Source organism: Falco rusticolus, chromosome 2 (genome assembly GCF_015220075.1).
Source record: "Falco rusticolus isolate bFalRus1 chromosome 2, bFalRus1.pri, whole genome shotgun sequence".
Taxonomy (NCBI): Eukaryota; Metazoa; Chordata; class Aves; order Falconiformes; family Falconidae; genus Falco; species Falco rusticolus.
The window spans coordinates 66,956,072-66,981,609 of NC_051188.1; the positions used below are offsets into that span (position 1 = coordinate 66,956,072).

Sequence of the window (25,538 nt, forward strand, 5' to 3'; positions counted from 1 at the left end):
CCACAGCTGGATGTATGTGAAAATAGTGCCCGCTTCTTCAATAGTTCTGTGGCAAGAACTGTTAATCAGTTCCCACCATGGTAGTTTTAACCCTTAAGCTCTAGATTATATTTGAGGGAAGTTGTTCTTTCTCTGTATATGTTACTCCTCATGTAAATTGTGCCATTGGGTGCTAAAGCGTCTATGAAGAGCTGATACACAAAGGTGCAACCTTAGTCCGGCATTTAGAGCAGCCATTGGGAATAAATGGGGTGGGGGTGTGTGGGGGTGGGGGTGTGTGTGTGTGTGAGATACCAGCTGTTATTTCCAGGGCTGTTTTTCATTCAGTGAGATGTCTTCAGTGCAAAATACATAAACTGTACTGGAACAAGTGTGCTTCTGGAGACTAGCACAAAATGTGCATTTTAAAAAAATAAATAAATCCTTCAGAGTCTGAAGGTTTGGATACTACAGATAGGAATTTAAAAGCTTTTTAGGTTACTTCACAGCCTGACTTCCTTCATAAAAGGAGAAAATTAGGGAGAGGGCAAATGGCTGGTACCAATACAACCCATCTGTGAGTATGTGGCACGCCTCCCACTGGGCCTGAGCGACAGACTGTATTGATTTGCTACTTTCCTTGTACTGTTTCTAGCTTTTGTTTCAGAGGTTCCTGGTTGAGTTCCCATATTCTTTCTAAATAGTCTCTTCCAGAGACAGCAGCTGAGACAGCTGTTGCCCTTTGTGTTTGAAGCCAGTGACGGGCCTTCTAGCTGATTCAAAAAGCATAAATTGTGGGTGTTAAAACAGAGTCTGCTGGTGCTTAAGACTGAAAGTCTGATGTAATTTCAAGTTTCGTCTGATCCGAACTGAGTCTTCGAGAAGGCAGATGAGGGTTTGCATGGTGGTGCTTTCTGCTCCCATCTGGGGTTACACATCTTTGTAGAAAAAGAGGCATCAAGTTTGCAAGGAACCACAGGTAAGAAGCAGCCTCTCCAGAAGAGCCGCTTTTGATGGCGGGCAGTGGAATGCAGCATTGAAAGCTTGGAAACGTAGGGCTTGGAGGTAGCCAAGATGTGTTCTTATTTCCATGCTTGAACACAATGTATTGTAATATTTTTTTTCCCAGGAAATTTGAGAATTGGGATTTTCTGCTGTCACCTGGTCAGGCCAGCAAAATATAACCTGACCAGACTTCAGGTGCATGTTTAGCCACAGTGTCCTGCACGAACGGGCACCTGAGCTCCTGTTAGATGCTAGTCCTCCTCTCTCAGCAGGGATTATGCAGTGTGGCAGAGGTCTGTGGTGAGCTGGCCAGCTTGGTGCCTGTGAGTGACATCAGCCTTCTAGAAGGAGAGGTGTGCAAGGCATCCACTGCTGTGGATTCCTTGAACCTCAGAAGAGAGACCACTCTTGCTGCTGGAAGTTACCACGGCATAAGACCCACAGTTGGATTTATATTTTTTTTTAAAAAAATGATGTAATTTGGCTTTATTTCTATATGCAGACTGCTCAGAAGCATTGTAAACTGCATTGCAGGTCTACAGACAAGCTACAGTGGGGCCTGCAGACCTAATTTTAAGTAGTTCCATGACTGTATAGTCTAGAGAAGCCTCATGTCTATCTTTAGGTTAGATTATTTGCTGTGTGGCAAAATCATGATCTGACAGTCTTCCTGTGTCTAGGGTGTTTGCAGCTTCTCCTAACCTATATACTGGTGGATTTAGTAGCCAGTGAACTCACCACGCCCTGGGCATTTATGAACGTCTCTTAGTGATCTGTTTTTTCAATTAATTTTACAAATGTAATAGATGTGAAAAAAGCATTCACTTTTGTCAGATAGGGCTGGAATTGAGTTTCAAAGTTGAGAGAAAGTGGCAAGGGAGGAGGGGGAACAGGCAAACGCAACTGCATGAATTCTTTGGCCTTAGAGAACAGGCTACAGGGAGTAAAACAGGTCTTTGATTAGTGTGATGGATTGGGCTCGTCCCCAGCCTTAACAGTATTGAGTTTAACACTACTTGAGGCCAAGAAGTCCTTGAGGTTTGTTAGAAGCTGATCAGACGACCTGTCCCCAGGAAGGAGATGCTTTGTTAATAACAAGGGAAGTGTGTACTCAACATTCCTAGTCCTAACATCCGTACATCCCCTCCCTGAAATCAGTGGGAATGTAGCCACCACAAATCCGTAGTTGCCCTGTTGCGAACATTTCTCTGTGCTTGGATCACAAGTGGCAGGAGAAGGGAATGCCTTACTTGGGGCTCTGACTCCTTAGGAGTACCAGGAGCAGCAGCAACAGCTCTGGAGAAAAGCAGGGCTCCTTTTGTATGGCAGGAGGTTCCTGAATATGATTCCATATCAACAGGAAGGTTCTGCTGCAATAACAGTTTGTATTTCTTGGTGGGGTAGTGGGGAGAGACTCTGGTTCTCTTATTTCTTTTCCCAGTCACTTCTGTCACTTGCCTATTCCATAATAGCAAACAAAAACCGACGTTTTGTCCACCTGGTTTTGTTGCCATTTACAGCCCAGAACAAGCCACAGTCGGTTCATTCATATCCCTAGTTTCTGATACGCTCTTCAGCAAGGAGAGGGATCCTCTGAATGCCTTGGTCCATGTGATGGCTGAAGCAGCTGGATTGTCCAAAACATGAAGCCACAAGGAACTGTGAGGTTGTCGTCAGCTGGCAACTGAGCACCACACAGCCACTCAGTCTTCCCACGGTGGGATGGGGAGGGAATCGGAAGGGTAAAAGAGAAAAGCTCATGTGTTGAGATAAAAGATAGTTTAATAGGTAAAGCAAAAGCCATGCACACGTGCAAAGCAAAATGAGGAATTCACTCACCAGTTCCCATGGGCAGGCAGGGGTTCAGCCATCCCCGGGAAAGCCGGGCTCAATCGCACGTAACTGTGACTTGGGAAGACAAAATGCTGTTAACTCCCAGCGTCCCCACTGAGCGTGATGCCGTATGGTACGGGATACCCCTTGGGTCAGTTGGGGCCAGCTGTCCGGGCTGTGTCCCCTCCCACCTCCAGCCCCCGGCCTGCTCGCTGATGGGATGGGGTGAGGAGCAGAAGAGTCCTTGATGCTGTGTAAGCGCTGCTCAGCAATAATAAAAGCATCTCTGCATTGTCAACACTGTTTTCAGAAGAAATCCAGAACACAGCCCCATACCAGCTACTATGAAGAAAATTAACTTTATCCCAGCCAAAACCAGCACAGCTACCAAAGCCAAGCACAGCAACCTGGGCTCTGTGCACTCCGCTGCCGAGAAAGCTGTTTTGAGCAAGGAAACCTACATCTTCCACCTGGGATAGAGGTACCCAGTCCCCAATGTCTTTGCTTTGCAAATAGGAACTTAAAAAAAAAAAAAAAGGAAAGAAAATATATATTTAAGGTTGCTGATGAAGACACTGCATTTGGAGAGGAGGATCTGTGTCTAGACTTCGGGGAGTAAATGAGAGCGACTGTGGGGGCATGGCAGTAGTACTTCCATGCTTTGATAGAGGGGTGACCTGGCAGGTGTTGCCAGCAAAGGAGGCAGGGCTGCATTATTCCGACAGACTGGCTGGCCTGGCTGACACCTGCAAACTGCGGGATGTGGCAGCATCGGGTCTTGAAACGTGAAGCACTGGTCCGTGGCCAAGCTATTGCTGTTCTGTGGGGAGCCACGATGAACAATGGCCACTCTTCTGTCCTGGGAGGTTACGTGGTGCCAGTGGCTGGGGATGATGATGAAGTGCTCTGTGCTGTCTGCACAGCAGAACGGAAAGGCTAGGAGGGGGCACACAGCTTTCGTCTGTGTTTTGGGACAGAAGTAGTCAAAGGATATTAACTTTGTTAATGTAGCTAATTTTGAAGCACTCCATGCAAATCTGATGCACTTACTTTTTTTTTTTTTTTAATAGTCTTTCTCCTTTTGCCCAAACCTGTGACAGCTTGTACTCGCTTTGTAGCTTATTGCCTGTGCTTTAGCATCATTGCAACTGCTGCACTCCAAGGCAATTGCATCTCTCTGCAAGGAGGGTGCTCTCCTCAGAGCTATTGCCTTGTGGTGGGTTGGCCTCAGTCAGCATCTCACAGCCAGTTGCTCCCCCTGCCCCAACGAGACAAGGGAGAGAATAAGAAAAGCAGAAGTGAGCTAACTTGAGGGCTGAGATAAGAGTTTAACAAGTGAAGGAAAGAAGGAAAAGAAACCAAGTGATGTAAAGGCCACTCACCATCTCCCCTGAGCAGGACTGATGCCCAGCCAGTCTCTGAGCAGTGATGGCAAAACCCCCACCCTCTTGTTCCTCTTCCCAGCTTTTAGCATTGAGCAAGTCATTATATGGTATAGAATTGGTCAGTTTTGATCAACTGTCCTACCTGTGTCCCCTCCCAACCTGTCACCCACCGCTAGCCTACCTGCTGGGGCACAGCATGGGAAACAGGCAGCCTTGATGCTGTGCAGCCACTGCTCAACAGCTGCGGAAACATTGATATGCTATCAACAGTGGTTCAATCACAAATCTAAAACTTGGCATTATACGTATTGTTATGAAGAACTCTGTCCCAGACCCCAGTATGTGGTGTGAGACTTCAGCATGCAACACAGCGTAATGGAAAAGATGATTATTCCCACCCACCCCCCGACCCCCCCTGCTTAGAGAATCCAGAAGAGAAAGATCATAAACTTGGTTGTGAGCCTGCAAGGCACAGAAAGCTGCTGGACTGAGTCAGTCTGCAGGCATGGACACAGCTTACAAAGGCCTGGGGAGGGATGTTATTTATATACAAGACTTTTTTTATTCCTCCTTATTCAGCAGGTCTGAATTCCCACTTGTAAATTCTGGGAAATGATGGAGATTATCAGCATGGTTCAAATGTTGCCAAATTTGGTGCATTTTTTTTGATAGGGGATGAAATGGAAGTATTCTTCTAGGAATAGGTGTTTTCTAACTGTGCAAAAGAGTATGTGCTTGACTCAATATGATTATTCCGTATTTGGAACAAAGGGTCTTCTACCGAGGAAACACACCAGTTCAAACTGATTAAACTGGCAAGGATTCTGCTGAGAGCAAGTCGTCCAAAACCCAGGGGAAAGCTGAGGTTTTGGAGCATGTTAGGCTAGGCATGTATCTGTGCGAGGAGAAGTGACTAACGTGTTTGTTCAACTTGGCTCCCTCGGCAAAGAGCTGTCTCCCTGGAAGTGTTCCTGCAGGGAACTGGATAGTGCTGGGCTGACTCTCCTAGACACCAGTCCATCACGTAGTGGGGGCTTTAAAGGAAAGATTAGGAAATAACACTGAGTTAAGAAAGAAGTGAAGTGTAAAGAATGGTGTTACCGTGATCCATGCTTTGGAAATTTCTTGTAAGCTTTGGATGACGGACAGCTAAAGTATCCACGCTGTCTTCTTGACTGCTACAGTTTGCACTACACGTTTCACCTCTATCCTGATTCTTAGCTCCAGAAGCCATGGAGCAGCCAGCCTTCCTCACCTGCCCCTTCCCAGTCCTCTACGCTTGTCAAGCCCCAGCAGTGCTCTCCCCCATCCAGCTCCTGAAGCCCCTGACAGCTGAGATCCCCCTTCCAGGCTTAGGTCTGCATGAGGAGTTTCTCTGCAGTAACAACAGAGAAGCAGCAACGTGGCTGATGTTGCTGTGGTAGAAAAGTTGGTTGCATTTCAAGGTTCCTAACACACACAACCCCACCAACCAACCCCCTGTTAATCCACTACGCTTCATTAACAAATGCCCAATCTCTGGCATATTTTGGTGCTCAGCCTAATGTGTATAAATTCCAGTTTGAATTGCGGGTAGAGGGAACTGGAGACTGTGTTGGATGCTATCTGACGCTAACTTCATTTCAAATAGCTTAGTTTATTATTTTATTCCCTGTTTTGAGCTGGACTGAAAGCTTGCAGCTAAGTAGAACGGACATAAAGGGGAGTATTCATCAAAGATAACCTTCGGGTTATCGTGCCTGGAAGGGGTTGGGGCCACACACATTAGGTGATCTGCATCTCAGCAGTCACTCCTGATGTCAGGTTCCTGCACTGAGCACTTTCCCTGGAGAATCCTTTCCTTTCACAGGCTCTGCAGGTAGGTGAGCTCCTCTGCGCTGAATTCAGCTTTTATGAACATCTGCATCCTTGCCCCAACAGAACTCTAGGATTGCTGTGTCACGCAAGTTTGGAGGGCTCTGCACAGTAGGTCTAGAAACGGCAGAGGAGGCAATAAGGCAGCGCTTCAATTGAGATGAATGTGTTTTGGGTTTTTTCTTTTTCTCCAAGAATAATTGGATTTATTTGTTGACACAAATCTGAACGAGCAGGCACATCTGAAATGTATTGGCTTACATTATGTATTCTATATACTTAACTAGATGACATAATGTAACTTTGCAACTGATTGTAAGATGCAAATGCAAAAGCCATTTAAAAATTAATCTTTAGTAATACAGTTGGAATGAAACCTGTTACAAACTACTAAGTAATGGCAACCTGTTTATTTTATCAAAAAAGCTTTATTTCTAGAACACTTTATATGTAGTGTACTACTAAGTAGTGATAATTCAAAAAAAAAATGTGGCTTCTTTGAAGACTGGCAGTTCCTTTACTCTTGGTATTTTACATGAATAGAAGGAAAGTAGGGTCATTCTGACTGAGGGAGGACTCGGCCTCGCCCAGCGCAGCCCTATAGGCACCAGCTATAGTATGGTACATGGCACTAGTAATCATCATAGTTGACAGCTGCTCCATGCCTGAAGGTGTGTGGATTTCGCGGGCCAATTGGTGAATCTTCATCGTAGTGGTGTTGGTAGTATCCACCATAGTATTCATTACGAGCACGCCCTAAGCTCGTCCAGTAGGACATGTCATCTTCAAATTTCTGCCAAAAAAAAAGAAAATACTTGCTTTCCAAGCCTGAAACTTTTCAACCAAGAGAGTGAAACAGAAGTGGTGCAGGAGGGTCCTTTTGTCTCTTTCAGAAATTCAGATTCTTTGCATATTTGTCAAAACAAAGTCTGTAGATCTAAGGGGGTTTGCAACTTGTACCTTCCTTTTCTACGGGATTATCATGGTCCGGAGTGCAGGAATTGCCCTGCCCAGCCCCACCTGGGACCCACCCCTGCACGCTCTGCCCACTGTAAAATGCTCAAACTGACCGCGCCTGCAACTGAAACACGCGCCAAGCACCTCTAATATTCCCATTACCTCTGCGGTGATGGACTATAAAAACATTTCAATGTTTTGCATTAAAAATCTAAAGGAATGTCTCTCCATTGCCACATGCCTCTAGTCACAGTGTCCCTGACTGTAAAGCAGGTGCAGCAGAGTTCTGCTTTATGCCTGTGATTTTCCACTCCCATCATGCATGGGTGAAAATGAAGGTACAGTACAGCCTTCTAGCTATGGAAATGCAATAAGCACTTCAATTCTGCTCCCAACAGCAGAGGAAAAACAGTGTGCAAGGATATCAAATACTTGCCAAGCCAAAGCCTTTCCATCTGAATGACTCTTTGGAAATATTTTTGGCTGAGATTTGAAAAAAAAGTTTTGCAAAATACATAATGGGCGAGTATGGCCCAAGTCCTTTGCTGGAACAAACAGTTATTTCATTGTTAAAACTGTGTTTTAATACTCGGGAAAACCTACTAAGTGGATTCATTGTATTTCACAACAGGCCTCATTTCAGTTTTTGAAATGGACACAGGAACTCAGAGGAGAATTCATCTTATCTGCATGGCTTGTCCTTATTACTTATTCCTTGGTATTTGCCCCCAGTCTTCAATTTCTGGTGCATAAAACCACTTTTCCTATTTTCCTGTTCCTACTGGGGGAGGGGGTATAGCCATGCTGTTAAAAAGTCATTTTTAGCTGCATAATGTCCAGGAAGATACCAAAAAAAAATGTATTCTTCATTATTTCAGTCCAAGCAAGGGATTATTTTTCTAATTGTTCCAGCTTAGAAAATAAGTGCATTCATCTTCTGAGCAATCCACATAGCATGAAGGTCCAAAATGTACTCCAGCTTGCCTGTGCCAATGCAATCTCATTAAACACATTCATGCAGCTGACAGAAGCCAAGAATTCAACATCTATAACTATTTTTACCTCTTATTAATGTAGAAATTATTCTACATGTGGGACTGCAACTAAATGCACATTTTTTTGCCCTATTTCAGCATCTGTTTAGTAGAGCTTTGTGCAGATCTGAGATCTCCCGATTCCATTCCAGTGTTTTTACAAATTAACTGTTTTTAAAAAATGTATCCTTCTCATTTCAAGAGAGGTTGGCTGCACATTATCAAATGGTTTTCCTTTCACATTTAGAGTCAAGGCACAGCTGCTCGTGCTCGTGATGGTCAGGAGCTGCCCACACCATTGAGGCACACGCATGCGTGAGGTACATAATGTTAGTGCAATTTCATTGAAGAATGCCGATCATGACCGGCTTGGTGTGGATCTCTTGGCATATTTAAAAGCAAATTGATTAGGTTGAGGCTGCCAAATTAATATCCTGAAACACCATTGATTGGTTTGGGTCTGGCCACCTGTTTCTCAAAGCAAACTTTATTTAAACATCCATTTGCAATTTATTAAGCTTAAGTTTGGTAGCAGGCAAGAACTCCATGCAGGTTTTTAATGTCATTTTTTTCTATTACAAAAATAATGCAGAAATCTCTAACAGATAACAAAGCTTATATTTCTGTGCAACATTTGCTACTTTAAAAAAAAAGACATTGGAGTGTCTATGAACAGCAGGGCAGCCTCTCCCTGGCTGCCCCCATGGCTGTGCATCCACGCTCGCAGCCGCTCACTCTGAAGCCCTACCAACCCTTGAAATACTCACCGCCTCATCAAATCCCAGGTAGAGGAACTGCTGGTACCACTGCTGTACGTCAGGCTGGCTTCTGTCCCACAGCTGACGCCTCTGGCGTCTCAGGCTGCTTAGGAACTCCTTGGCCGCTGTTTCTTTCACCGACACTTCAGGCTTTGTGTCAGCAGGGGCTGAAATTAATTCCCCCCCAAAAGGCATGCCAGGAAATTTTTAGTCAGCCCGAAGCGTACTGCTTGCAGCAAGTAAGAAAATGTTTCTCGCATCATGCCATCACCTTTGTGCTTGGCAGTGCGATGCGTGTAATAGCAGTAACAGTAATAAACCCAGGAATCATAGATGTAATAGGATTGCTTATCTACTCTCACTCGCTTGGATTTTCAAAAAGCTGTTCTGAGCTCGAAGACAGAAGCTAAGTGAGGAATTTAAATAAATAAACCCAAAGAGCATATACACAATATTTTTGTGCTTTGAGGAGAGAACAGGAAGCTGGCCTCTGTGTGCTGCTGTTGCAGAAATGGGAATGAAGATGCGAGGTAACGTTAAAAAGCCTGAAGAAGCTGGAGAAACACTGCCAACTTATTAGGGTGGAGACACACATAAAAAGATTTTTCAATCTGTTGTGTAAAAACGTGGCTTTTAAATAATGACTGCCACTAAATGCCCTGTATGCCTGAAAATAAAAGCCCATTGGGCTTTCATAGCACACTGTTCAGTGGCTGCATTGGAATGCCCTCAACCTGCCAGACCCAGATGTGCCATCTGGCTTGCCCCATGCCCAATTAGGAGGCAGGCAGTTTGCTGTGGCTGCTAGAGCAGCCACAAAAATTTACATACCTCCGAAAGGTATGGATGTGAGGACTAGCTAGCCCCCTGCCACAGGTGGGAATGATAAAACGTGATGTTTGGTCTTCACAAGACCAAACAAGAAGCATGTGTAGGAGTAGGAGGAATGTTCTTGGCTTCAGAGGGTTCATTGCAATGAGGAACAGGCCAGGAACATGGATGTGGGTCAGGATTTTCAGAGGATGTGAGGGAAGAGGCTGGGACTGATGGGGAAGTCAGGTAGAGATGTGAAAACCATTGAAGTAGGAGCCAGGCGGACTCACAGCGGGAGACAAAGGACTGCAGTGGGAAGGAGGTTTGAGGTAGAAGTGATAGATGTGTTGTCGTAGGAAGAGTGGGAAACAGCAGGCTGCCCTGCAGTGATGAGCTGGAAACTGGTAACTCACTGTGTGCTTGAGCTAGGTGTTTTTACTGGGGAGGGGGACAGCTGAACAAATGTCATGTGAATGAGCCTTGTGCAAGGGGCGCTGCCAGCAAGGGAGCCAGTGCTGTGTGCTTAGCCTGCTCGCTTTAGCGCACAACTGGAAAAGGGGAGTGAGGCTTGGATTAAGGGGCTGTATGTTGCCTCTATCATCAATTCAAGGCTTTGCAGTTCTTCCTGGTCTAGGTCATGTTGCCTGTGTGCTCCAAAAACCTCTCCCCTTGGGTGGGAGGTGCATCTCACCAGGGGACTTGAACAAACAAGTGGACTGCTGCTGGGGCACAGGGAGGGTTGCTGTTGCAAGTGGTCACTCCTGCCTGTGTGCAAGCACTGCAGAATGGTGAGGTGAGGAACCCACACGTGTGGAAAGCAGCTGTGGATGGGACACCTACTTTAGGGCTGGCAAGAGGTAATGAGTGATGCTGGCTAAAAAACAGTGAGAAGTCAGGCAGGCTTGCATAAAGTGGGAGTCCCTCACAGAGGGTGTAAATCCTCTGCCTCAACCATAGAACAGGCTGAGGGGAGGCAACCAAAACTTCTGGGGTGTTTCAGCCTGCCCCCACATCTGCTGCTGTGCTGCTTGTCCCTAGCCAGCTTCATTTCTACCCCCTTCCCTCAACCAGCAAGCTGTTTGGTGCATCTGCCCACTGGGCCCTTGGCCATCATCTCTCCTGTGCAGAAAGCAGTCTTCCAAGAAGGAAGCACACGTGGGGCCAAGGAACAAAGGGAACAAGTCAAGGCATTGCAGACAAGCCTGGTTTGCACATTTTCTTCTCTGCACCTGAGCCAGCAGTATTTCCATGCATTATAATTCTGTGGAAAAACTTGTGACTTCACAGAATAAACCAGATACACGCCACGTCGGCCACGCATACGCTGGAGAAGGTAGGTACTATACACGGTGCAGAGCAAAAGGCAGGCGTACTGCCTGAGGCTGGGAACGCTGGTTTTCAGAGGGGGCTGTGATAAGCAGAGCCTCCAGCTTGCCAGTACCAAATCCCAAATGGACATGCAGGTGCAGACTTCGTATGCGCAGGGGGGGTTGGCACGATACGTAGCGAGAGGGGCTGTGTGCTACCAGCTTTGAAACGGGTGCTGGTACGCTGCTCCTCTGACTGCCCTCTTAGAGCTGGCAGCTTGGACTGATAGCAATTGGCACAAAGGGAAAACAAGGGAAAGTACTTTGCTGCCTTTTACTTACCTTCTCGTTTCTGAAGCATCAGTTTAAGCTTATTTTCCCTCGGAACATCTGGATAAGCGAAAATAAAACGTGCATTTACTAAGAAGGTAATAACAACAACAAAAAAAGATCATATCTCAAAAAATACTGAAAGTATTTTTGTCATCGCTCCAGCCCAACAGCAAAACTCTGCAGCAAGTTTCTCCCAGTGCCTGCCTTTGCCTCCGTCCCCACGCTCGAGCAAAACATAGGCTCTGCAGGGAAGCTTCTGACACTGGCATCTTCTCCCCAGCTCTTCTCGGCAAGGCAACCCTGATACTGGCTGTCTTCTCCAACTAAATCATTGTATTTTTCAGCAGAAGACTGCGGCTGGTGCCCGTAGCATGACACAGTGCCCAAGGTGACATAGTAACCCCGGAAAACCCCGGTCACAGAGCTAGAGGCACGCTACAAGCGGGCTACCTCCGCGCCGTGCCTCGCAGCCCATCTCATCCCACAGCACATCGGCGCTGCCGTCCTGCCGAAACGCTTTCCCAGAAGGATCCAAGGATTTAGCCAACGGCCGGGCAGTGCAACAGGAGACCTGCAAGCGCTCGGCTGCTCCGAAATGCTTTATTCACTCGAAAACAAGGTTTTAAAAAAAAGATGCTCAACTTGCACAAGCCTTGGCGTGTCGGGGAGCGCTCACCCAGGCTGCTTCCCGCCCCCCAGGACGTTTTCCCTCCCCGCATCCCGCATCCCGCATCCCGGCCCGGGCGCGGGCGCTCACTCACCAGGGGCCGCGCCGAGCAGCGGGAGGAGGAGGAGGAGGAGGAGGAAGGCGGCCCCGGGCAGGGCCCCGCGGGAGCACGGCGGCGGCATGGCGGCGGGGGGCGGCGAGCGGCGCGGCGTGGCGAGGCGACCCACCTGGGCGGGAGGAGACGGAGGGGATGGAGGTGGGGATGGAGATGGAGCCGGAGCAGGAGCAGGAGCCGGAGCGGAGGGACAGGGCGCGCCCGCCCGCCCCACGCCGCGCCCCGGCCCGCCCGGCCCGACGCCACGGGGAGGGGCGCGGGGGCACCCGCAGCGGGAGGGCGAGGACACCGGCGGCCGTGGGCTTCCTCGGGGTTGTGCCCTTTGTGCTTGAACGTGGAGTGCGGTGCGTCCCGCTGGGACGAGGCATCCCCCCTTTCTTTTGGCGTGGCACCGTCTGCCCGCTCGCAGCAGCGCTTTTTTTTTTGCTTTTTTTTTCCTTCTTTTTGTGGTTACACACGATCCAGTGCAACTGGTAAAGAACTTTCAGCAATTCATGCAGGCTTTTCTTACAGAGGAATAATAATAATAATAATAAAAAAATGGTAGCAGCATGTCTTTTAACATTTCTCTATATAAAGCCAATTTGCCAGTCACCTGTAAAAGCAGATGGAAATTGTCTTTGTGGGAAAATGAATCCATCAGCCAAAGGGGACTTAGCTCAGGGTCTCTTTTCTTCTCCCTTCCTCCCACTCCCCAAGTCCATGGAAAAACACAATGCATTTTAGTTGATCAGCTTTAAAAAATTACTTGGATTTCTCTTTCTACATATAGACAGGTTTAGCTTACAGTAACACCTCAGAGACCGAAAGCCAAGCTCACAAATGCAAAGTCCTTGCACAGCAGGATCATAACTGCAATGGTGCCTAAACTTACTCTGCCTTTTCCTAAATCAGAGTTAAGCTTCCCTCAGCGAATTCAGCTTCTCTCAGATCCTTCCCCTGCAAATGCCGGAAACATCCCAGATGAAGTCTAGCAAGATCCTTGCCTGGCCTCGGACACAAACCTCTATCTTCCCTCACAGCAGAGACCCACAACGCTCAGGAGAGTTACGGGTGTTTCACCTCCTGCTGAAATTGTGCCAGGGTACGGCAGGGAGCGTGGGGGGATTTAGGGGGAGGCGAGGGGGAGCCCAGCTCTCTCTGTAACCTACTTGTGAGAAATCTGGCAAGCGCAGAGGCCTTGGTTCCCTGATCCAAGGATTGTTTCCAGATTCGTTGCAGATGAATATATACATACACACTGTATATACTGTATATATTGTAATTGTATATAAATACGTATATTGGTATGTGTGCATATACATACATGCACGTGTATGGCGAGGGAGCTGTGCAGTGGTGTGGCAACTCCCTGCGATGACATGTGGAGCCCATCAGTGCTGTTTTTCAGGCACAGCTAATTTTGGGAGTGTGACAAGACCCTGTGTCTGGCTTTACCATTTGCTGCAAAACACAGAAGCTGCACCAGCACGGGCTGGTCCATCAGTGGTTCCCCAGCCCCAGCCTAAATGTTGCTCCAGGCAACCACTCCTGATTGCTCCATGCATCTTTCCCCCTGTGAAAAAAGTGCTTGGAGCTGCACGCAAAGTCTTTCCCCTGCCTCCCTCCATCCCCCAGCGTTAGCTCAGGCCTCTCTCTGGTCGTCCCAGTTAAATCAGCATCAGCAACAGCTTGTAAAAGGAATGTAGTCGCTCCAGCCAAAACGCCCCTTGCTTTCCACAGGAGCCACGGCTTTGGGAGGGGGGGCAGAGTGGGAGGGAGCAGCGCCTTCCACACCCCTGTGGTGGAAGCATTCCCATAGGAGTCTGAAGTCCCAGCTCAACCCCCACGCAGCTGGGAACCAAACTTAGTTTGTCTGGTTTTCTGTCACTGCTTTTGAGTGGTTTGTCCCTACAGCCCCATGCTTCAAGCGTCAGCAGACTTAACACTGTGTCTTGGAGCAAACACCCGTTCTGAATCAACGCGCTCTTTCATCAGCTTAACGTTGACAGCCTTTTTACTAAAACCACCTGAGGTTTTTGGATAGTTAGTTGCAGAATATAGCTAGGAGGGACAGAAGTGAAGGCTACATGAAACAGCCATGACAATTTATAAAACCAGGGCAATAACTCGTGAATATTTATAGTCTACTGCTATATTGGTAATGGCAAAGGGTGTTTTGTTCAGCTGGTCAGTTTGTAGTGAGCCTTGCATGGAAATGGAGCTCTGCAGAACTTCAGGTACTTGGTGCCTCTGGGAATATAAAGCACAAACCCTCCTCCGGATACCAAATATACCACTATGACTCAGGAAAGTGCTGAGATAAAATGCTACCTGGTGAAACCCAGAGAATGGATTGACTCAAGTACAAGGTTATTGTTGAAAATCATTGCTCTAGTGGTGGAAGAAGCAGATGACAGAAGAATATAATGCTCAGGGTTAAACTGAGTGCAGTATCTTCCCTGAAGAGGTCACCTTCCCAGTTCAGGGGACAGAAGATTCTGACAAAAAGTAAAGAAGTTGTGTAAAAATATAACACCACTTCTTTTCAAAGGCAGTGGTAAATGGTGACTGGTGTTTTTTCCAGTAGCAATCTTTATTTCTGTTCCAGGTTGCTTTAAGTACTAAGGCAGTGTTGCCCTGGTGTTGTAGTAAGACACATTTTTTTCTGCTGAGCTTGCGACTGCTGCATCATTATTAGAAGTATTTACCTTCAAGTGAGCATCTATGTTTATTGACACACCTGCAGTACCCCTTTCTGCTATTTGCCATGTAAAACTACAGCTGCTGTGCATGCGACCTGGAGACTGCAATGTTTTCCTCTGATCTCTCAATCAGCAGTGACGTTGCTCTCTTTAAAACACCCCTTTCTTCAGCATGGAGGAGTTTAAGGCTTGTCTTAGGGCTTAGTTTGCCTCCACTGGATGCCAAGGTTGGGAGCTGTCTGCTGGCGTGGCTGTGCATCATCCCCAAGTGCTCTAGGTAAGCAAGCCTGTGCTAATGACATCATTCAGGTAAATGTCTTTCATCACCATTGGTGACAACAGTAGACTCTTGGAGTTGAAACTTTGTTGAAAGATGTTAATTAATGTCATCAGCAGGACTGTTCCCCAGAACGGTGTAAAACTCCATCAAGCCCCCTAGCATAATAGGGACCACTAACCGGAGGGATGCTCACAGCAGGATAGTGGGATGGAGCTGGCAGGTTTTGTCACTTCCTCAGCATGGAGCTGGACTATGGACTATGATCTCGCAAGCCTGAGGCAGAAATTTGGGAGCGATCCAACAGAAAGCCACTCTGAGCCTGACCTTGAGAAACAACAGGCAGAAGCCAGGCAAAGAGCTCACTGGAGCCAGAGAAATCCCAATTGCTGAGCCTACTGCCGGCCAGTGCTGTCTTTGGAGCCTGCAGCTCTGCAGTTCGCGGCACGTTTGGTGACCACTCGGGCAACCCCGTTTCATCTGTGTGATCTCTGAGTTTACACCTAGTGGTTTTAAGCCTAGTGGCTTCTACAAATGCCTAAAGTGGTGTGGGCATGCATGGCTGTTTAACTGATCTGACCTAAACGGGGGGAGAGGGGGAGGGGAATCTGCCTCCAAGCATCACTGAATTTTTGAGTGTTTGAATTTTTTGATTATTATTGCACATTATGCATAAAACTTAATATAGAGAGAATCCTGAATAGCAAAGAGACACTTCTGCTTTTGCATCTCACCACAGTAGCTGTTGAGATAACTGTGTTGCATTCATTAAAATGTAAGAGATAGTATCAGTAATGGCCATTCAAAGATATTCAGCAGTTCAAAGCACAAAAAATTGTACTGAAAAGATTTATCTTGCTTTCTTTCCTTCTTCCTTTATTAGGTCTCATGTTTTCAGGCCTTTCAACACAATAATGTTCTTAAATACGATGTAGATTAAATGAGTATATAATCACAGGACTCCCAAAGCTGGATTCCCAATGAAAAAAAACCCCACCACATATAATGAGACATGATAAACTAGTGAGACCTGGCATCAGCATAACTTGGTAGGCAAACAGATAAGTTGGAAAGTGGCCAGGGACTGCAGGAGATGACCCTTCATCTTTTGCAAAGAAGAACCATGAAGTTTTTAATGATCCACTAAAATGACACACTTGATCAAGAATATGGCAGCGTTGAACAGTGCTCCCAACGCTCAGGAAATTATTATTTTCTGCTAATGAGGTTTTTACAAAACTTCCCGGCTATATTGGCCTGGTCACTTGCCTTAGGACAGAGGCATTTGGCACTCCAGATTGTTTTCTGCAGCCTGTTCCAAGAAACCGCAGGAGTCATGTTTTCATTCCAAACAGAAGGAAGAACATTTAAGTCATCAGTCAGTTCTTTCCAAAACATTTTGAGTTCCATACTTCTGCTTTCACTGCTCCAGAGTCCTCCTGATAATGGTAGGACTATCCCCAAGTCCCAGGACAAACACCTTTGCTTTAGGGAAAATTTTATTTGTTGCTGGCTATGAGTCTCGTTGGCCCTGACACATGGTTTGAGACACCTTTCATCCATTGCATCTCAACTGGGTGCACCATTACTTTGGTCCATGTTATTAAGAATTATTAGTGTTTATATTTTCCATAGAAAATAGCTTAAAAGACAGTCTTTCTTTTTTCTCCTTGTGCTTGGTTACTGCTGATACTTTTTGCAGCTTCTGGCGGACGCTGTCAGACAAGAAATGGTGTCTGTTACTCTGTCCGTCTCCCTCCCTTCACTCACTGAGGGTACTTTGCTGCCCTCACTACAGAATTAACCTTATGGCTCTTGTGATAAGAGTGTGAGGAGCAGATTAGTTCGGCAATGTTATCTGATCACAGCTGCTACCTTTCTGCAGAGCTATTGATTTATTTACCAAAATCATTCTCTCTCTAAGAAATCCTTCTCCTTTTTCTCTTCCACTGCCTCCAGTATATTTTTAGGATAAACCTGGAAGTATATACCAAGTCTGCAAGTCAGATCTAACAGGAAGAGAGATGGAGAAGGACTGTAGTGCATTACGTGTCTTTTTACCACAGCCTGATTTCATTCAAATCACATTCTTTTACTGCTGTCTCTTGGGACTCTTCTTTCCATGCTTCAAAACATTTTTAATGAACTCTTATTTCTGACCTATTTTTGTGGTTTTTTTACTCTCTTATTTTAGCATTCACATCCAGAATGCATGCACACCCTTAAAAAAAAACCACAAACACCTAAAAACCACAACAAAAACCCCACCCAACAAACAGGCTGCAACTATTCATAGGTATGATATCATAGTAAATGCAAAATCCCCAAAAATTAAATTTAGTGATTTGGGTTTAGCATCCCTTTTCTACACATTAATGCTGTCTTAATGGTTCATACACATTTCTGTTCTTTCTCCAAAACTCTGGGCTTACACATGGGGTGGATGTTATTCATACAATAAAAAAAGCTATCTGACCTTGTGCTACATTGTGTCATCAGTGACCATGTGCTGTTTGCAGTGATCAAGCCCTTCCCTGAAGAGTGTCCCATACCGCTGCCAGCTGCCCTGTCACAGCTGCCGTGGTTTCCCCATCTTCTCAGGCCCCCAACTAAATCCTCATCACAAAAGTACTATTTCCTGCCTTGTCCTTCACCAGAAAGCCAGTGTGGGGATGCAGCACCATCACATCAGCAACTGCAAAACGAGGGGAAGCTGCAAGGAGTTTCTTGCAAGCCCAGCCACCTTCAAACACTTGGGTACCTTCATCATGGCTAGAGCAATATGCCTGCCTGCACCACCTGCAGCCCTAAAACCCTTTGCAGAACAGCTCACACGAGTCTCTTCCTTTGTAAAGAGCGTCACCAGAGGAGCCAGCCTTTCCAATGCACAGTTCAGTACCTTATGATGAATCCAGCACAAACTGGAGAATGGCTGGAAACCAGATTGTGCTTCCCGAGGTAGCTGCCTTACCCTTAAGAGCTTAAGTCAACATGGTGACTTGCTACCATGAAGATGGGGAAGTCTCTCTGCCCCCTGCTCCCTCATCCTTCCCTCTTACCAGCACTGGCTCTAGGACTTTTTGGAGCCAATTCAGTTTGTTACAAAAGCAGAGCCAGTTCACTTTTTCTGCGTTAGTTGTCTTCAGGACTAGTGAGGTGTGTGATGGCTCAGGTAGGTGGTTTGCAAGAGCTGTGTGGTTTGCAAGGAAGAAGGCTGTGGGAGAGTATGGCCAGAAGTGAGAATGGGGTAAAACGGGTGAAACAGAACTTCTTCTTCTTGTTCTTGCTGGAGGAGGCTATTACATCTACCACACCCTGAGGAACAGCCGGGGGTTGGGCCCACTTGGTGCTCAGTAAGCACTGTCCCCAGAGCAGGTCAGTACAGAGACAGGAGTGAACTGAATCCACACTGAACCCATTGCAGCACTGCGGTTGGGTCGCTTCCTCCTCCTGTCTTGTGTTTGAGGCTTTAGCAATGTCTAAAACTGGTCCCTGCAGGCCAAATCGGTGTCTTCATGATCCCTTAGTGCCTGTTGCACTTGGGCATGCTCCAGAGTGGATTTCTGCCTGTGCAGCAAAGTTTACGAGCAGAAAAGTTTGCTTGCTGAAGAGCAAAGGGCTTGATACAGGGACGGGTTAGCTCTGCCTAAGGTTTCGCTCCCTGTGCCTCAGTCCCCTCAGCCCCAGCAGCAGCGCAACTGTTGCTGGGGTGGCAGGGCAAGCCCCACGCACCGCCACTGCAACCTCACCAGCGTGTATGTAAGCCTCAGAGACCTGCAGGGACACAATGCAAGCCTATCTAGCATGTGCTATTTTTTAAAATTTGAAATAGGACAAAGTGGTTGCATTTTTTCACAGGGATAGAAATGGGATGCATCCCAGACAGCTGCTGCCACGCCTTGTGCAGTTTGAAGACCCTGTTTTAAAGCATGGGAGCTGGAGCACTGCTTGAAGCCTGCCAGGCATTTTTAGCGTGAACAAAACAACCTGCTTTCCCTGACCTGCCTTCTCAGGCAGGTAGGAATCACATGGGCTGAACCTTTCAGCAGCACCGCCAGCCTGCCTGAGGCAGGCCCCCAGCACACAAAATGTCTGCCCAAGCGGTCAAAACACAGCAAAGTCATCCGCAGCGGAGAGCGGGCGATTGCTCTCTCCGCGGGTGGAACACCAGCCTTTGGGAGCCTTAATAAGAGGCAGAGCATCCCAGCTTGGAGCATGACTCTCAGGTTATCAGAGCAGAAACCTCCCTTGTCTTCCTGATGTTATCACGTGTGACCTTACACCTCTCTTGATCTGCTTCGTGGCTGCTCCCGCTGGCTCTGCATTATATCTGTGCTTTGCAGTTTCACCAATGCCCTACCTAAGCCCTGCCTGTGAACAAGCCTGTGCCTCTGTTCATCCAACGCTGGATTACCTTGCTGATTTACAGTTCGGTTTGTTTCCAGGAGAATGCACTTTCTGTAGTCTCTCCATGCTGCTGCTGAGTAAAAAAGATCATGGCATCTTTAATATTCCTGCATGAAGCCCTGCTGCACCCAGCTGTCCTTGGATGCCAGCGACTGCACAGTGAGGGTATGGAAATTGGAGGGGAGATTTTTTTACCTGTTGTGATCATTTAGGCATCTGTCCTGCAAGTATTCATGCACACAAGTATTTTTAATCATAGGAGCCCTATGGAATCCCATAGAGATTAAATCCCGGTCTGCTGCTGCTATATGCCTGGATCTCACAGAATGCCATCATACAGGAACGTGGCTCCCCTGGAAAGTCAGGCATTTCATCCCTGGCTCTTTGCTCTCCTCGAGTTCAGTGTTCAGTGGAGGAAAATGCTGCTGAGCGCTGTTCCCAAAGGCCTGCACGGGGCCTGACCCAGGCCACCACAGGGCCCATCAGCTGTCTGTGCTAATAGGGCTGCACAACTGAGCTCAGGCTGGCTCTCCTTCACCCAAGCAAAAGAAACTGCCCACATTTGTTGATGCAGACAGGCCTCTGAAGTCCCTGCAAGCTCCTCTAGGCATTGGTGTAAGTGCTTGTATGCCCCAGAGTTCTTGCCACTGGGGATGGCTGTGGCACAGAGGAACTAATACGCTGCTGTCCGTCTCCAGCACACTGTGTCCTCTCCACCAGAAATGTCCCGGTGGGCAAGACAGCCCTGCTTTGGGCCGGATCACTCTGTTTTGGGCCAGACCAGTTATATACTTCAACCAGAAAGCTAATGTACTTCAGAAACAGGAATTCGGAGGCTGTAGTTCTTCAAGACGGGGTGAGCAATTTAATCACTTACTTCTACCAAAACCAGCACAAAAGTCTTTTGCCTCCTCCTTCCTCAAAATCTGCCATTACAAACCCTTGTGTTCAAGGGTTTTAAAAAAAAAAGACTACTGAAGTGATTTTTGCTTTAAAGAACATTTTACTTGTTTAACATTTTGTCACACCCTGCACTGCAGGTCTGTGGTACTCTTACTAAGTGAAGGATGGTGACTGCCATCCTATTAGATAAAGTTACCACCTAATGATCACAATGGAAAGATGCTTTCATCTACTAATTACCAGTAATGAGGCAGTGGCTGTAAGTCTAATACATATTAGCTGAACATTAATTATTGTTACCAGAGTAACAGCACAGTGATGTGACACTGATCTCTTTCTCTCCCATGCGTGTCCAGGTCAGTGTTTAGCCATACAGCAGTGAGTAAACATGCAGACAAGCCTTTGAGGACTTCGTCATAGAATCGTTTAAGTTAGAAAAGACCTTTAAGATCAAGTCCAACCGATAACCCAGGACTGCCTTACAGATATGTACCTTACAGAAACAGTACAAGCACAGTAATGACTGTATGATCAGTCATTACTGATGAATGTATGTCATGATCAGGAGAGGCCATGCAGTTGTATTAGATGATTAGTTATTTTCACTCAAGTAATAACTAGGTTAAAAACATCTTCTTAAAAATGGTCATTTAATTTTTTATTTTTCACATTGATCAACGCAGATGCAGGGACAGCATGTAACTTGCAATATAACTTTGCTGTTGGTAATCACTTGTTAATCAGAGACAGTAAGATCGTAGAATCATAGAACCATTTAGGCTGGGAAAGACCTTTAAGATCATCAGATCCAACTGCAAACCCAACACTGCCAAGTCCACCACTAAACCTGGTCCCTAAGTGCCACATCTACACGTCTGTTAAACACCACTCAGGGATGGTGACTCCACCAATTCCCTGGGCAGCAGGGAGGAGATAGGAGCAGATGGGAGACTTGTTGCTTTTTTTTTTCAATGAAGAGAAAACTGGGGGAGCAGAAGTGAGTCATACTTGGAAGCACGCAGTACCTGACATGGGAACACATTTTTCAGAGACTTGGCCTGGCTTGCCACTAAGCAAATTTTAGGCACCTGGACAAGAAGAATGCTGGTCCTGTTGATTCAAATGCAACACTTGTCCTTGGGTTTAGCAAAGTCAACACTTTCCCCTTGATCATTTTTATCATGGGGTTTGGGTTGGCCGTTTCACGAGAAATAGTGTGAAACACACACACAGACACAAAAAAAAAAAAAAAAAAAAAGGACCAGTATAACCAGATCACTAAATCATTACAAAGCCATTAAATATGCCAATGGAAAAACTTTTCCATAGACTAATCTTACATGACTTACTTAAACCATACTGAAATGTTTAGACCAAGGAAAGGAATACATGGAAAAAAGAGGAGAAACATACAGCAGAAAGAAAAGAGAAATGCATAGTGAAGAGAAGGCTTTTTATCTGAAAAAAAGGAGCATACGTTGTAAGGTATATATTTTAGTAAAGAAGCCCAAATGCTCCAATCTCTACTACTGTCACCATTCCTATACAGTTCCCATCAAACCTACAGTCTCAATATGTGAAACAATCAATCAGTGTCCCCTAGCCATGGAGAGATCCCATTGCCCAAGGCACAGACTGATTTCCCTGCCAGCGCACAGGCAACTCCAGGCTAGCCTTAAAAAAGAAACAGAGTAAAACAAAGGCTGACAGAATACCTTCATTTTGGTTTCATTATGGACACATTCCACCTCTTCCTATTTCATCAGAGGTTCCTCTCCCATATTCATCTCTGGTTTCCACTTAAAAATCACTTATTTTCATTTAAAAATGAGCTCTGACACACAGAGAACTAAACTCTTATATGTAAATAAACAATACAAACCAGTAATGTTATTCAAAGATCTAAGCACATTCTCTGCATAGCAATATATTGGAAAATGTATCTGCCTTTTCCCTTTCCAGACTATGTAAGCAGCTTCAGGAATAAATTATCCAAAACGATCTGAGTCTGAGTTTGTGACATGAACAATTACAGTTATGAAACATGTATATTTTGTTTACTGGTATTTTAATTCTGTGCACGGACAATGCATGTGCAAGTAGCAGAGCAGCCTCCCTTCTGGAGTGCTCATAAGCTAATTGGTGGTGTACTGGGCTCAGAGTCTCTCTTCTGAGGGAAAATATCAGATGGAAGTTAACAAGCGCATGGAAGGTATAAGAAGTTTTTCTTGGACAACACTGGAACAAGGCTTGTCATGAATTATGTGGATCTTTCTGAATCAAGGGGATATTTTTCTTTCTTGCTAAAAGACAGTCTCTGTCACAAGTACTCTTCTTGAAGCTGAAACATGAGTTTAAACAAGGATGTCAGAGGATCTGAATTATGCAGGTGGTCAGCCCAGAGTGATGTCTTCTAGCCTTAAAATCAATACATCTCTCTCGATTGTGAAAGGAAGGAAAAGACAGGTGGTAGCATAGAGTTTGTACATTTACAAATCACCCATGAAACTGATTGCTCCGAATTTGTACAAAAATGTCAGCTGAAGCCAACTTTCTTTCAACCTAAATGTTATCATTTTCCCATCAATTGCATGGCAGTGGCTTCAGGCAATATCTGAAAAAGAACAATGGTTGATGACAGTGCTACAAGGAGCAGAGGGGCTGCAGGTAAGCAGCAGGGCAGGCAAAGAGTGGTAGCATAACAGATTGGAAAGACCAAGGGGTGAGAGTGGGACCTGATTCTGCAAGGCATTGACAAATTACATTTACTCCCAGAAGTTAGACTTGTGCTTGTGCATCCTCCTGCTGAGGATGAAAGCTGTGTGGCAAGTGGTAAGAATATTCTTTGCAAACACAGCCTTCACTAAGCACGGTAAAAAAGATGTGCATTTTCCCATCGCTACATTGAGACCCAACCATCAGACTGGCTGACTGGCATAGGGACAGACTGATATAAGGGTTTATCTTTCCTACAGATGAAAATCCAGGTTTGATCCACACTTTGTTAACTGTTCGGTTCCAAAGACTTCAGTGTCTTTTCTCAGTGATGACACTTGGTGATCAATATTGTCAGGGGCCATTGACACAGCCTTAAAGGCACCCCATCTGTGTCTATCATCAGCGAGCTCCTCATCTCCATATATCCACATTAGCATTCACAGAGAATGAAGCTGTATTAAAAAAAGATATTGAATATGAGACCTCTAAATAATATCTAAATGGATTTATTACAGAGTGTCAGTGTGTTGCAACATCCAAATGAACATTCGGGAAAGAAGCCCTAGAAAAGATCAGAGCCTGCACAGTTTCTTTCAGACAACCCTTCTGTACATCATTAAGTCTTGCCTATAGTAAGTCAGGCCAAATACAGCATGCAAATAATTCTGTATTTCAGCCTGTGCTAAATAAATGTTTTTTCTTTTTGTTTTTTAATGACAGATGCTCCCCTTGAATCTTCATGCACTAGCATAGGTCATTCTACTGTCACCTTAAAATTCTGCATGTGTACATGAATGCAGGTAAATAAACTGTAATGGTAACATGCAGACAAGTTAATAGACCCTGGCATGCCAGATTTTTTTATAACACTGTCTGTCCACCACCGTTCCCTACACTTTTTAAGGGACGATGTTCTTTTACCCTACCCTTATATTAGGAACTTCCCTAAATCAGATAGATTCCTAAAAATGCCCAGAGTGAGACTTATTCAGGAGAGCTCTCCTCTCTGTCAGGCATTTGTCTGACACCAGGAATATAGCCTGGCCTAAAACAAGACCTTGGCAGGTCTTGGAAAGGGTTCAGTTCAAAGAATTTAGAAGTCCATTCTTGGTTTAACCATGTGCCTCCAAACAGCAAACATAAAGCAGGCCGCCTTGCGTCGGGCCCCCCTGCCCAGCCTGCCAGCACAGCATTTTCCTGCACAGCTGTGTTCGTCAAGGATGTGGTGAATTGTCACTTCTGACCATTTTAATCAGTAAAACAGGAGGGATGCTGCGGCTGGGCTGGGACACACGTGCTCTGAGGGCACTGCAGCTGCAACTGCATTACTTTGCATTGCTGGCAAAGTACGCCTTTTGCAGATCTGGCTTAAGTCCTCAGGCTACCTGGACTATGAGCTGGTTAAAACCAGTCTTAGGAGAGGGGCGCAGCCTAGCCTTGACAAACATACTGACTCACAATCAGATCTGAGGATTAAAAGTATACTGTGGCTGCTGCCTTCTGCTTGCTTTCAGGAATCACAGTGAAGCTGAGCTTCTCGATTGTCAAGCTTGTTTTTGTTAAAAATACTTTCCTTTTATTCCCCAAACATGGCATTCTTAATTGCACCTATAAATTACTTCTTCGGTCCTTTTTCAGCACGAAAGGCAAGTTTTGAAACGGAATCTGGCAAATCTACAAAAGTGCATAAACTGTAATGCATCTGCGTTACAAACTGCAGCTTTCATTAAAGTAGTGATTTTTAGTTGTTTCCACGTTGGTCAGCTGCAATAAAGAGAAAATTAAGAAACAAACAATAGCATTACCAGAGACTGCTAATATCCCTCTGTGTCCACTCACTTCTGATATTTTCAGCCATTTCCTCCACTGTGGAGTGTGCATTCACATCCCTGTGCTTGTACACACACACACACACACACGTGCACAGATGAACAAAGAGTATCCGTCCAGGAAGGAAAATACCCTGCACGATGCTACAGACCACTGAAGGCTAAAATATTTCTTCACAACACCCCGCAGTTGTTGTCAGGGCAGGAGTAAGATGTCACAATATTTTTTACTAAAAAACACTGACATGTTTTAGACATTCCTCCCCTTCTTCCAGCAAATAAATATTTTATCAGTTTACCTTTAAAATCATATGCTTCCTGTCTCCTTCCCAAATGCCTGGCCAGAAGAAATGACCTTTCCTGCCACAGAACAAGTTTCTCTTTATTTCAGCATGTCTTGCGTCCTGCAAACAGGGCACGAAGCAACCAAGGCTGCGAGTGCGGGAGCCACAGGACTGCTGGGGATGCTGGGCGTGAAAGGCGCATTTATTCTGCCTCTCCTGAATCCCAGCCCCTCAGCTGCAGGCATCTGCTGAGTGCTTCTTGGACCAAGTGTGGAGAATCACATTTCTGCTTAATCAGGTGGCTGACTGGAGAAAGATGATTGCAAGCAGATGTACCCATGTTCTCATGCGAAAGGAATTTGGGCTTTTGTGTCAGCTGTATGATGAGCGACCAGC

The 25,538-nt window shown here is 45.9% G+C and overlaps 1 protein-coding gene across 1 annotated transcript; it reads right to left on the reverse strand.

The window, feature by feature from the left end:
* Positions 1–6,451: 6,451 nt before the first annotated feature.
* ECRG4 (ECRG4 augurin precursor) lies at positions 6,452–25,298 on the reverse strand. Its single transcript, XM_037378505.1, has 5 exons — positions 25,158–25,298; positions 12,020–12,152; positions 11,268–11,315; positions 8,815–8,972; positions 6,452–6,849 (listed from the first exon to the last, which is right to left on the reverse strand). Exons 1-5 carry the CDS (start codon positions 25,167–25,169, stop codon positions 6,688–6,690), a joined length of 513 nt encoding a protein of 170 aa, XP_037234402.1. The 5' UTR covers positions 25,170–25,298; the 3' UTR covers positions 6,452–6,687.
* Between the last annotated feature and the right edge of the window lie 240 nt (positions 25,299–25,538).